A 13,256-nucleotide genomic window follows, 5' to 3' on the forward strand; every position below is an offset into this window, starting at 1 on the left:
ATTCATGTAAACCAAATAAATAATTATTAGAAATACAAATTAGACAGGGCTTTGAACCTCAACTTCAAAGTATCCACCATTGAGACTACATTTATATTATACTAGGAGTTAGAATTATATATAGATATTAGCCTATCCATACAAATGCCATAATAAGGCCATAATAAGAGAGTAATAAGAGTGAAGGCTCCAGAACTGACCGTCCAGCAGGCGGTTTCGTAGCAGGCGTAACGTGGGGTACTGCTGCAGGAGGTGATCCCTGAACACACAGTTCCAGAACACCTTGATGCTGTCGGGCCTCTCTGCCTCCACCCAGTCCAACACCCGGTACACACCCTTCTCCCTCAGCTCCTTACTCCTAATCAAAATCAGCTTCTGCAGGAGGGGTCAAATACAAAACCATGGTCCAATTTGTGGGGGTTAACAAATTTTGGCTGGAGTAGAGTGATAGACTTGATTCTCTAGAAGCAACTACCATCCCAATCAGTTCATGTGACAGACAGGAATTCATGGACATATTACTAATCAGTGATCATCAACTCCAATGTCCACTTTTACAATAACATTCACAATAACGTGTTATTTATATTTTTTGTACCCAGCTAGTAATAGGAGAGTGAATGGTCTTAGTGTACATAGTACACTCTTAGAATTAGTGTTGAACCGATGAACCCTGGAGAACCTCAAGGAACCTCTAGCGGTCAAACCGGGAAATGATTACAATCGTTTTCAAATCAAATCAAACCAAATTGTATTAGTCACATGCGCCGAATACAACGGGTATAGACCTTGTTCTCCAAATAGAATTTTAGAGTTTTTAAATTGTATAGAAATGCAGTAAATGAGCTTCAACCTTTTTTTTTTATGTCTAAAACTCAGATCCTGGCTACGGCCCTTCACATCAGCTCCAGTACTCCTACAAACCGGGTCTATACACTAGTCCCAATACTAATATAAACTGGATCTACACCTACATATCTCAGCACAAATACCCATATGAACCAGGTTCAATACTCTGATAAACGAGGTACACTTGTGACTATTCAGCAATACCTACGTAAGGTCTACCATTGTGTAAATTACACTAAACAAACCTATTGACAATACATATTTGATAAGTTATTACATTCATTCAGTGTATGGGTCTATACATGGCCAATATTTTACAGTCAAAATCACTGCTTTAAACAAATGTAAAGGCTAATGGATAATGGTAAAATCATCTGTAAAATAATCTTAATCAAGTATATCCATAACTACAGGGAGCATCATGGATGCAACACTGGATGCAACATATTTTGAGGCGCACCTTGTAAGAGGCTATATTTATTGCATCCGTGATTGACAATGCTGTACCAATTTAACTCGTATGTGGTTATAGTGTCCCATCAATTTATGTATAGGGGACAGATTGGAGTGGCAGCTAGTCTTAAACCTTAAATGGTTGAGCAAAAGGCATTTGCCATGTCCTTTTGGTCTGCTTTGCCCTGAAGTTGCTGCCAATTTGGACTGCAAGTGATATAAAACACTAGTGATGGGAAACCGATGCTTTCTGAAGGCTTTGGCGCTTTCACCAAAATGTGCCGAAAAACGGATCTTCATTATCAGTTCACAATGCACATTAGTGACATCTGCTGGTTAACAATAAACAGCAGCGTATGATTATCAGAGAGACGTTGTTTTAATCCACTGCTATCATCTGAACTCTGTGGCGTGGCGGTAAATTGTGGCTTCAGTAGCCTATCAGTTGGAATACCAGCTTCGCATCTTTACTGTTTTTCAAAAACGGAATCTATGGCATTATTTAAGATGCTTAAGACAGAAACGTATACTATACTAAATAAATACCAATATTTGAACAGTGCAGAAAGTGTTTCACATAAAACCATTTTCAAAATAGGATTCCATCTCTGAATGATAGGATTCCTCACAACCCTGAATGTTCTCTACTCTAACAGGTAAGCTGCCAGGCAGCTGAAACTTTTTGTACAAAATCCTAACTATATTTGAAAGTACGTGTCTAGTACAGGTCGATGTTTGAAAGCAGCTTGGAATCAAAGACGGTACCAGAACCACAGAGAAATCAGTGGGATTTCATTTTTTGTAACACGCGGTCTGAAAAAGCATGTGACGAGATGAAGCTTCGGACGTCATTGATGACGCACCCGTGAAAAAGTGATACACACATCAGCACACAACTTCGAAGTAGCTGCTTAGCGATTTCGGCACATGCCTCGGAGCTCCGGTATCAAACGTAACACTATAAAACACCAAATATTAATTCATATGCTTTAGGGGAGAGTGGGGTAAGTTGAGTATTTTTTTACATTCAGCACCACTCCGTCAAGGGAAATATAGTGTTCTTTCTAACAAAGATATCTACATATATTTCAGGATGTTGTGTATCCCCGGGAAATAATCAGAATTCAGGAAATCATTACAATTTTGAAAACATAGCTAGTCACAAAAAAGTGGTCTCTTGGCACAATTTACGAGGTGAGGTGAGCTGCGGAACAGGGTAAATTAAGCCTCCTAAAAATATCTACTGAATGAAATATTGCCACTACCTTTTTAAAACCATGTCAATCTTTATTTCCCAAACACAATTCGCAATCACTTTTTGTCTTTTAATAATTTGAATCACCTTTTAACACAGGTTTAACACCTAACAAACACTTTTTTTTAAAACACTTTTAGCATAGGCTAGGCCCTATTGTTGCCTCATATGCCAGCAATAATGCCTTGCATTACACCTGGGAAGAAACACTTCAATTTGCTCAACTTGCCATTGGCTCAACTTACCCGATGGGAAACATTTTGACTATTGCCCACACAGCTACAAGGATGCACTTTTATGCTAGGTTTAGGATCTCATATTGAAGCTTATAGAGACTCCAACTGATGTACAGAACACTCTTATAATGATCTACTTTGGTTCAGATAAAAGCATCATGATACCTCTAACACAATAAATGTATTTGACTTGGTGAAAATCTGTTTTTTGGAAATAACTTGCTTACCACTTTCTTCCTTCACAGACACCATCAGATGATGACCTCTTCCTAAGTATTTGGTAAAATCTTTCACCAATCCCTTGTAATTACAGTAAAATACTATGAAATTCAAACCCTCACCTCAATAAATGTAATTCATTCATCCAATCATTAATTCCTTTCGATGATGGTAGCATTTACAGTATAGGCCTAATACAGTACATTTTACAGTATTGTACTGTGTCATTACACAGTACTTGCTATGATACTGTATTTATATTACAGTAGGTGTACTTTAATATTAAATACAACATTTTACTTGCCACCGAGCTGTATATAATTTATTGTCAAATTCATGATGACCCCTTCAAAGTAAATTAAGGCACATAATTATTATTATTTTTAAATAGGCTAACTAGGCAAGTCAGTTAAGAACACATTCTTATTTACAATGACTGCCTACACAGGCCAAACCCGGACGAGGCTGAGCCAATTGTGCCGCCCTATGGGACTCCCAAACACGGCCGGTTGTGATATAGCCTGGAATCGAACCAGGGTGTCTGTAGTGATGCCTTTAGACCTCTGAACCACTAGGGAGTTAATGTAAACTAGACCCTTTAAACATGAAACTAAATATGAAAACATTTCAACAATGTAGTTGTTTTTTTAAACTGTTGAATACAGACTTCTGGTGTAAAAGTAGGTCTAAACCTTGGAGATTTATCCTTGTCTTGTGACCATTTTGAGAAATCTAAATGAAACTTCTCTGAATCATACTTCATACTTCCTTAATAATGTATAATATATGACTTATTTGTTAAGTACAGTTTTAATTTATTTCAAGCCTGTAAAGTAGGACCTACAAAAGTTTGTTTCGGTATTGTGACCGATGGGATTAAATTGAGCCTTTGTAGTTATGTCTATCGAAATTTGGCGGTCTCTACTGCTCTCACCTTGTACATGTTCTCCGGAATGAGGTGGTGGTCACGAAGCTGGTTAAGAAATGTGTGTGGTTGCACCATGCACGACATCTCTGTCCTACTACAGCGTAAAAACTGCAGTAACTGCTTATCTGTCAGAAAAGCCAACGGGTCCATTGGCGCCGATCGCAACTGTAGTTCAACTCTTCAATTCAGTTTTCTTTGTTGAAAAAAATCCAATATTTACCAGGTCACTGAATATATTAACAGTTTAATAATTAATGAACAGGTTAAAATTGGGTTGCACGTATAGATTCATAAATGAAAGTATGATTGTAGGCTATTTACGTTTCAATTTCAGGCCCAGGGTGAAATGATTCATTCAGACGATAGACGCGCAAAAGCAATCGAGACGAAAATAGGCTACATTCCAGTTTGGACGATGGACGTAATCCAAAAAGTTTTCAGTTGTAGGCCTACAGCATGTTGCTATTGTTATTTTCGAAGATAAAATAGATCTCCCGCCTGCACTGAAACCCACTTCAAATGGCGTTTGGAAAGTGAAAACGCTCATGTGACCGGCCGATCCCGGCCGCCATAGGCGAGACCACAAAATTGCCGCCCCTTATCAGAATAGTCCCAGTAAGCAAAATTACGTTAAAAAGACGTCTACAATACGTATTTTCAAGATGTCGAAGTTAGGTTCATTGTAGGTTCTCAATGAAAGGTGAAAATACGCATTTTCCAGATGTTGAAATCAGGTTCAAATCAAAATGTATTTATCACGTGCGCCGAAGACAGACCATACTGCATAACTGCTTACTTACAAGCCCTTAACCAACAGTGCAGTTTTTAAGTAAAAAATAGGTATTCGGGTAAACAATAGATAAGTAAAGAAAGAAAAAAAAGAACAGTAGCGAGGCTATATACAGGTGGTACCGGTACAGAGTCAATGTGAGGGTGCACTGGTTAGTCGGGCTATTTGAGGTAATATGTACATGTAGGATTAGTTAAAGTGACTATGCATAGATGATCAACAGAGAGTAGCAGCAGCATAAAAGAGGGGTTGGCAGGGGGACGACACAATGCATATTCCTGGTAGCCATGGCCATAGCCATTTCATTAGTGGTTCATTTTCGGGTTCTGAATGAAAGTTGAAAATACATCATTTTTTATATGTCTACGTTTGAGCCAAATCAAGGCTGGTCCAGATGGCACCAAAAAAGACAACTGGACAAGACCAAAAAAAGTAATCCAAAAGGCATCAGTGTCGGTCAGTGCTTACTGAGGTATAGTGTCACCTGAAATTGAATTTTAGGAATGCTCATCTATGTGGTAGGCTCATCATTTGTAAAACACACACAAAAAAGACTGCAGGTCCGGACAAAAACAACAAAAAAAGACGTCAAGAAGACGTTGGCCCGTGCTCACTGGGGTGTAGCCTACCATGTCCACAAGCAATGGAATTTTATGAATGCCCATTGATATGGTAGACCCACAGTTTGTAAAGCAGGCCTTTGCATTGGCTTTATTAGTCGAAAGCGATATTTAAACTCTGAATATCAGCTACCCAACTAATCCTGAGCCTATTTGCAATGTGTTGACACTGCGGGAAATGCAGAAGTATTTCCTTTTTCAATGAAAAAAATATATGGATACAAACTTGAAACCACTGAGCATGACAATTTAGCCCATGGGATGAAACTAATGGACAGCAGTTGTGAGTAGCCTGACGGTCCATTCCATATGGTCAATTTTACTTTTACCTGTCCTGTTTTTAGGACATGTTGTTTTTTAACATGTCAGCGCATTTTTTATTTGATTGGGCGCCATTTTGGTTAGGCTATTTGATCGAAGAAACCTAATGTAAAAAGTTTCCATCTCATTGCAGTTTCATACACTACAGAAAAGGACACATACTCATTCTACCATATATCTGCTACACAATTTATGTTAAATTCGTTTTTTGCGTCTCCATCAGCACCCTGGAGATGCAGGCTGGGAATGGATAAGATAAATATTTTGCATCCCTGCCTTTGACAAAGTGAACATTGCTTGTCACAGGGCGGCATCAGCGCTCACCTGAAAAGCCCATATGCCACTGGTCGAGAGAAATTGTCATTGTTTTTGGGCAGAATTATGTAAAGGTTTTATGTGTTGTTGGAGGTACAACTTGGTCAGTTTAGCTTTAAAAAAAATGCCGCCCTTGTCAATCTGCCGCCATAGACCTAATGAGCGGGTCGGCAGGTTTCAGACGTCCCTCCCACAAACAGAGCAATACAATCGCACACTCAATTCGTGCAAATATGTTTTTAAAAGTATTTCAGCAGATTTGGTGCATTTTTATTTGTTTTTTTGTGTGGCTTAATTCGTGTGAAAATAATTTTTTTGCCCGACTTCATTCCGAGGAAAATACATTTTTGGGGGGCAAACTTCAGAACAATCTTATGAAAGTTATTAGAGCAATGGTGTTCTAGACTGCCTTTTTTGTGTGTCCCACATTATTTATATAAAAACGTGTTATTAACAACCCAATATTGTTAATCAACCAGGTTGTCACAGAAATAATTATAATATAATAGTAGCCTTACAATGTTTTTTATTTTATTACACCCAGTACCGTTTTCTATGCCTGTTTTCGCTTAATACTTTGTGATACTGGTGCGCTTGTAGACAGAAAGGTCATTGTTTTTGTGGTATCGATGAAGGTATTTTATTGGGGAATGGGGATCCATTTTTATGATGGGAAATTATTATACACACACCCGCACACAAACACTTACACACATATAAACACACTTTGTTAGTACTCATGTTATAGCCAACTCTTGACTTTTGTATGAATTGTTTTTTTATGAAATATTTGTATCTTGTGGTCATGTATTCATTATCTTTAACTGGTTAAATGTTTGTAGTTTGCATGTTTCAGTAATGATTAACATGCTTATATTTTGCATTTTTATACATGTATTTCCACTGAAGAAAGCAATAATTAATCAACACACTACTGTAAATAAATGGACACTAGCTGTTATAATTTGGAAATTGCTCTCCGGAAACAAATTGTGAGAAATGCTCAGTCTGAAGCCATTCGGCTGTGGGTTTCATAGCCCTATAATAATGACACAAGTTATATCCCCTTAAAAAGTGTTTATTTACAACATGTGGGGGTATAAGATGTTGGAAATATTGGCATAGGAGAGTCTGAAATTAAGTAAATACCCTAACCCTAAGCTATGTTCAATGTCAGCAGCAAATTCCAGTGAGAAATGTTCAGTCTGAAGCCATTGGGCTATGGGTTTCACAGCCCTATAATAATGATGCAAGTTATTTCAGATTTAAAAGGGGTATAACATGTTGGGCAAAGGGGTATAAGAGAGTCTGACCTATAACCCCTAACTTGAGTTCAGTCATCACCAAAGAGATCCAAGAGGGGCCTAGCTTCGTCCTTCATGACAGGGAAAGGCCTCAATTCTGATCTCATTAGATCAAATCAGAAGAGGATGGATTAACAGTGATTCATATTACTGGTTTGCATCCTAAAAAAGGATAGTTGTGTTTTTCTGCATAACACACTAACATTATTTGTCTACCCATATGATGTGGATCATTGTCAGGTTATTTGATATTTATACCATGGGTGGGTCTAATCCTGAATGCTGATTGGTTAAAACCGTATTCCAGCCGGTGTCTATTCCACAAGTTAACACCGGCTAAATCTATGATGTTGAAATGACCATTTACTCTGTTCCATCTGACTGCACAATCCACGCTTCTCATTAGCCCAGCCAAGCAACTTATACACTTGATCTCCACTATAAAAGCATCTAGACTTTCTCACATTTCCTTTAGACTAACATTTCGTTTTCAAAAGCTGAGATTTGTGTAAACATTTCTGTCAGTCTCTCCGACATTTGCAACATTGTTTCAATATTCAAATTCAATCTCCAGCTGTCCCATAGTAATTAACGTGTTGGGAGTCGAGACGAGACAGACAGGCAGCGTTTCTCAGCCAGTGAAAATCATGAATCAGCTGGCATAATTTTTATGGATATATACAAAGAAATTAAACGTCAATTGAAAAAAGGTAAAAAAACGAAATGAAGTGCAGCTAGTTTGCAGTCTTTCCAGCTTCAGTTTGAAGTGATTGTGTTGTTGGCTAGCTCCTCTGAACAAGTGTCCTATGCCATTTTCTATGCTATGCGAAATCACGCCTCATTAGCTCATTGTTATGGATGCATCCAAATAAATGTCACTAGAAAACAGCTTAAACAAATGCAAATGCAGCTACTTTGCTAATTCTAGCTGCATGTGACTGTAAGTTAGCTGTAGTTGGCTAGCTAGCAAGCAAGGGATAAGAAAGTTGCAAGCCAGTACAGCAATGAACCATTTAGAACGAACGACTGGGTTGCGTCCATAGATACAGAACAAAAAGACTGAAGGACTGGGTCTGGCAACCAAACCGATAGAACGGACGACCAGCCGGCTTGGGTAGCAACCCTAGATTTGTGTTGGGACTATATCTTGTGGAAGGATGAAATAGTACGAATAAATGTATCAAAATAACTTTTTTAATGAAAATATGTCAATCATTATTTAAATATGTTGGTAACCCTGTCACATCCTGATCTGTTTCACCTGTCTTTGTGCTTGTCTCCACCTCCCTCCAGGTGTCGCCCATCTTCCCCATTATCCCCAGGGTATTTATACCTGTGTTTTCTTTTTGTCTGTTGCCAGTTCGTTTTATTTTGTCAAGCCTACCAGCGTTTTTCCCGTGCTCCTGTCTTTCTCTAGTTCCTGTTTTCCCAGTTTTGACCATTCTGACTGCCATGACTCTGAGCTTGCCTGCCGTTCTGTACCTTGTCACTCCAACCTGGATTACTGACCTCTGCCTGCCCTGAGCCCGCCTGCCATTCAGTACTTTTCGGACTCTGCTCTGGATTACTGACTTCTGCCTGCCCTTGACCTGACGTTTGCCTCCCCCCTGTTTTTGTAATAAACCTTTGTTACTTTGAAACTGTCTGCATCTGGGTCTTCTCCTGAGCCTTGACAAACCCGTTGTATAAAAGTGATAATGCCCTCGAAAGCCGGTGTTTGGAGGATATATATGCATGGTTTGCCGGCCCTCGACTGGCATTATTACTTCAATCACCTCTCCATTATCACTTAAATACGCTTCAGTAACAAAAGAACACCATGGTTGTAATAACACTTTAAACAGGTCATTTGTACATGTGTAGAATGTGTTTGTTTTGGGTCTACACTGGTAAGTTAACTTAGAAAATGTCTAGTCACAGAGGAATTTCTTCTGAATAACTGGTCAGGGCATACATAGCAATTTCCATTCAGATTCAGATTCATGTAAGGCTTGATCACACCTGTAGTGATTACTACTATCCGTCACACCCATTGTTGCTTATCAATTGTTCACTATATATGTCAATGTAATTACACCCAACACAATGTTGAAAAATCGAATGCTTCCCACCACTAGATCACATAACTATATGTGAGCTGGATGTGATCTCAATGCTGCCACCAATGTAGTGGAAGAAAGTGAAAGCTGCAACAGGGACTCTAACCAGGGCTCATACATGGCAAAGTGAGCTCTAACGGCCGTTGCCATGAAATCCTAGTAGGCCTCTGAGCAGAGGCAGTAGACCTACAATGCTGGAATAAGGCTTGTTACAATAGCTTAATAAGTATATAACATGATTGACACAACGGTAATAATCATCATGAAACATCCTTGGAAGTGCCATAAGTGTAAGCCAACATAATTAATTATTCGACATTAACCCGTTTAACTGAATTGGTATGGCTTAATTGATCATAGTCCAAACTCATTATAGTTGTAAATACCATGCAGTTACACTAGGAGAATTTAAACCAAACAGATTTGTTTTGCAAGTCTTCTGTTTCCCCACATTTACTGATTCATTTTCCATCATGAAAATGTATCCCCATACCCCAATCAAATGCCTTCATCGATACAACAATACCATGATACTGACAAACACAGCTATTTATTCCAATATTATGGCAACCCCCATAAAATCCGACATAGCACCAGTATCCCAAAGTATTAAGCGAAAACATGCATAGAAACAGCATTGGCATTAATAAAAAAAATAACAAAATGTAAGGTAACTAATATAAGTATTTAGAAGACAAACTGGTTGATTAACAATATTGGGTTGTTAACACGTTTGTTTACTGATATAAATAAATGTGGGACACAAAAGGGCAGTGAAGAACACCATTGCTCCAATAACTTTAAAAAGATTGAAAAGCATGTTGGGGAATAATCAGAATAGTTGGGTAACATAGATAATATGTTTTATTTTCATTATATGCTTGTGAGTTACTTCTCATCAGAATGTATCTTGTAGTACTATAGTGGTGGCCATTTGCAGTTATCTGTTCTCTGTCATGGGGTCATGTCACGTTCTGACCTTTATTTCCTTTGTTTTGTATTTATTTAGTATGGTCAGGGCGTGAGTTGGGGTGGGCAGTCTATGTTTGTTTTTCTATGATTTGGGGATTTGTATGTTTCGGCCTAGTATGGTTCTCAATCAGAGGCAGGTGTCATTAGTTGTCTCTGATTGAGAATCATACTTAGGTAGTCTGGGTTTGACTGTTTGTTGGTGGGTGATTGTCTATGTTGATTGCTTGTGTCATCACAGTTTTCATTTAGCTTCAAGGTCGTTATTTGTTTATTGTTTTATATAGTGTGTTTCAGTGTTCAGTGTTTTCTTTATTAAATTTCATCATGAACACATACCATGCCGCATTTTGGTCCTCTGATCCTTCTCGCTTCTCCTCTTCAGATGAAGAGGAGGACGCCCGTGACAGAATCACCCACCAACCAAGGACCAAGCGGCGTGATAAAAGACAGCGACGACAGCAGCAGCAGCAACAACAGCGGCCAGCATCACAGGACTCCTGGACATGGGAGGAGATATTGAACGGAGAGGGACCCTGGGCACAGGCTGGGCGGGGCACACGAGGTGTGGGGCTAAGCCAGGTAGCAGACCTGAGCTCACTCCTCGTGCTTATTATAAGCAGCGCGTTAATGGTCAGGCACCGTGTTATGCGGTTAAGCGCAAGGTGTCGCCAGTACGTGCCCATAGCCCGGTGCGCTATAGGGCAGCCCCCCGAAAGTGTCATGCGAGTGTGGGCATCGAGCCAAGGCGTATGGTGCCTGCTCAGCATGTCTGGTCGCCGGTATGCAGTTTTGGTCCAGGGTATCCTGCGCCGGGTCTGCGTACTGTGTCTCCGGGGCGTTGGAGGGTGCTCGTGCCGGGCAAATGTGGGAATGGAGCCTAAGGGAGAGGTGCGCGTAGTAGGCACTAGATCTCCCGTGCTTACCCACAGGTTCAACCTGTGCCTGCACTCTGGAGGGTCCGGGCTAGAGCAGTGATCCAGCCTGGGGGAGTGGTGCCAAGGCTGCGCACCAGAGCTCCAGTGCTCCCACAGCCCGGTCCTTCAGGTGCCTCCTCCTAACACCAAGCCTCCTGGAGGTCTCCCCAGCCTGGTGGGTCCGGTGGCAGCCCCACGCACCAGGCTGTCTCTCTGTCTCCTCCCTACAGGTGTTCCTGCCTGTCCGGCACTGCCAGAGCTTCCGCCCCTCAGTCCAGAGGCGCCAGAGCTCCTCCATCCAGCGCTGCCAGAGCTTTCCTCCTCTCCAGCGCTGCCGGAGTCTCCAGTCTGCCCAGCGCCGCCTGAGCTACCCGTCTGCCCAGCGCCATCAGATCCGCCAGTCTGCAAGGAGCCGCCAGTGCCGCCAGTCTGCAAGGAGCCGCCAGTGCCGCCAGTCTGCAAGGAGCCGCCAGTGCCGCCAGTCAGCCAGGAGCCACCAGTGCCGCCAGTCAGCCAGGATCCGCAAGAGCCGCCAGTCAGCCAGGATCTGCCAGAGCCGCCATTCAGCCAGGATCCGCCAGAGCCGCCATTCAGCCAGGATCCGCCAGAGCCGCCATTCAGCCAGGATCCTCCAGAGCCGCCATTCAGCCAGGATCCGCCAGAGCCACCATTCAGCCAGGATCTGCCAGAGCCGCCATTCAGCCAGGATCCCCCAGAGCCGCCATTCAGCCAGGATCCGCCATTCAGCCAGGATCCGCCAGGAATTAAATAACTCTGTATTAAAACTCTGTTTTAACACCCAATTAAAATTAAACACTGTCAATTGATAAGGATTTATAAGACCCTTATTTTATAGTAATGGACAGAGCCCAGTCTTAAAATCAAACAGCAGATTTTATTCACGAGAGTACTGAACATGCTACAGTTTACCACAGGTTATAAACTGAAAATTATGTCATTAGTTTTCGAACTGTCCCGTCTCTTCTCCCACCCTGGTACAAAGGCAGTATCTCAAGCCTTCCCACATCGTCTCCCTACCAATTTAATATAATTTATGACTGAGCCAAGGTCTTCCTGTGTAGATAAGCATTCTAGCCAGTCTGAAGATATAGTTCATTAATTTCTACCAAGGAACAGACAGTCATTGTTCTAATTCTTGATTATATTTACACACATTACATTCAGTACTAGGATCAAGAAAGAAAATTCATACATATACAGTAACACAATAGTATTCTGATATTCTCTCATGATTTGGTAAATACAGGACATTTCCACTACAAGCACAAAATCTGCTAAAATACTTTAGTACAAATTTGCACAAATTGAGTGTGAGATTGTGTTGAAAAAGTAAAACACTCTTTCTAAGGCAAGATACCTAAGTGACTTTTTCGTGACAGGTTATGAGAATATATGTCACCGCTAAGTTTAGGTCACCGCTAAGTTTAGGTCACCGCAAAGTCACAGAAAAACACAACCATTTTTCCAGCCAAAGACAGGAGTCACAAAAAGCAGAAATAGAGATAAAATTAATCACTAATCTTTGATGATCTTCATCAGATGACACTCATAGGACTTCATGTTACACAATACATGTATGTTTTGTTATGCAAAGTTCATATTTACATAAAAAAAATCTCAGTATACATTGACGCGTTATGTTCAGTAGTTACAAAAACATCTGGTGATTTTGCAGAGAGCCACATCAATTTCCAGAAATACTCATAATAAACGTTGATCAAAGATACAAGTTTTATACATGGAATTTTAGATAAACTTCTCCTTAATGCAACCGCTGTGTCAGCTTTACGGAAAAAGCAAATCATGCAATAATCTGAGTACGGCGCTCAGAGCCCAAACCAGCCAAAAATATATCTGCCATATTGTGCAGTCAATACAAGTCAAAAATAACATGATAAATATTAACTTACCTTTGATGATCTTCATCAGAATGCACTCCCAGGAATCCCAGTTCCACAAT

The 13,256-nt window shown here is 40.5% G+C and overlaps 1 protein-coding gene across 1 annotated transcript in view; it reads right to left on the reverse strand.

The window, feature by feature from the left end:
* LOC110486115 (uncharacterized) overlaps positions 1 to 4,548 on the reverse strand; it is a 35,614-nt gene extending 31,066 nt beyond the window's left edge. The window contains exons 1-2 of the mRNA XM_021557482.3: positions 3,947 to 4,548; positions 201 to 375 (exon numbers count right to left, since the gene is read on the reverse strand). Of these exons, the coding sequence (XP_021413157.3) occupies positions 201 to 375; positions 3,947 to 4,090 (319 nt within the window). The 5' untranslated portion in view covers positions 4,091 to 4,548. The remainder of the gene's footprint in view (positions 1 to 200; positions 376 to 3,946) is intronic.
* Between the last annotated feature and the right edge of the window lie 8,708 nt (positions 4,549 to 13,256).

This window comes from Oncorhynchus mykiss, chromosome 13, assembly GCF_057628025.1.
Source record: "Oncorhynchus mykiss isolate SJ-2025 chromosome 13, ASM5762802v1, whole genome shotgun sequence".
NCBI classification, from domain to species: Eukaryota; Metazoa; Chordata; class Actinopteri; order Salmoniformes; family Salmonidae; genus Oncorhynchus; species Oncorhynchus mykiss.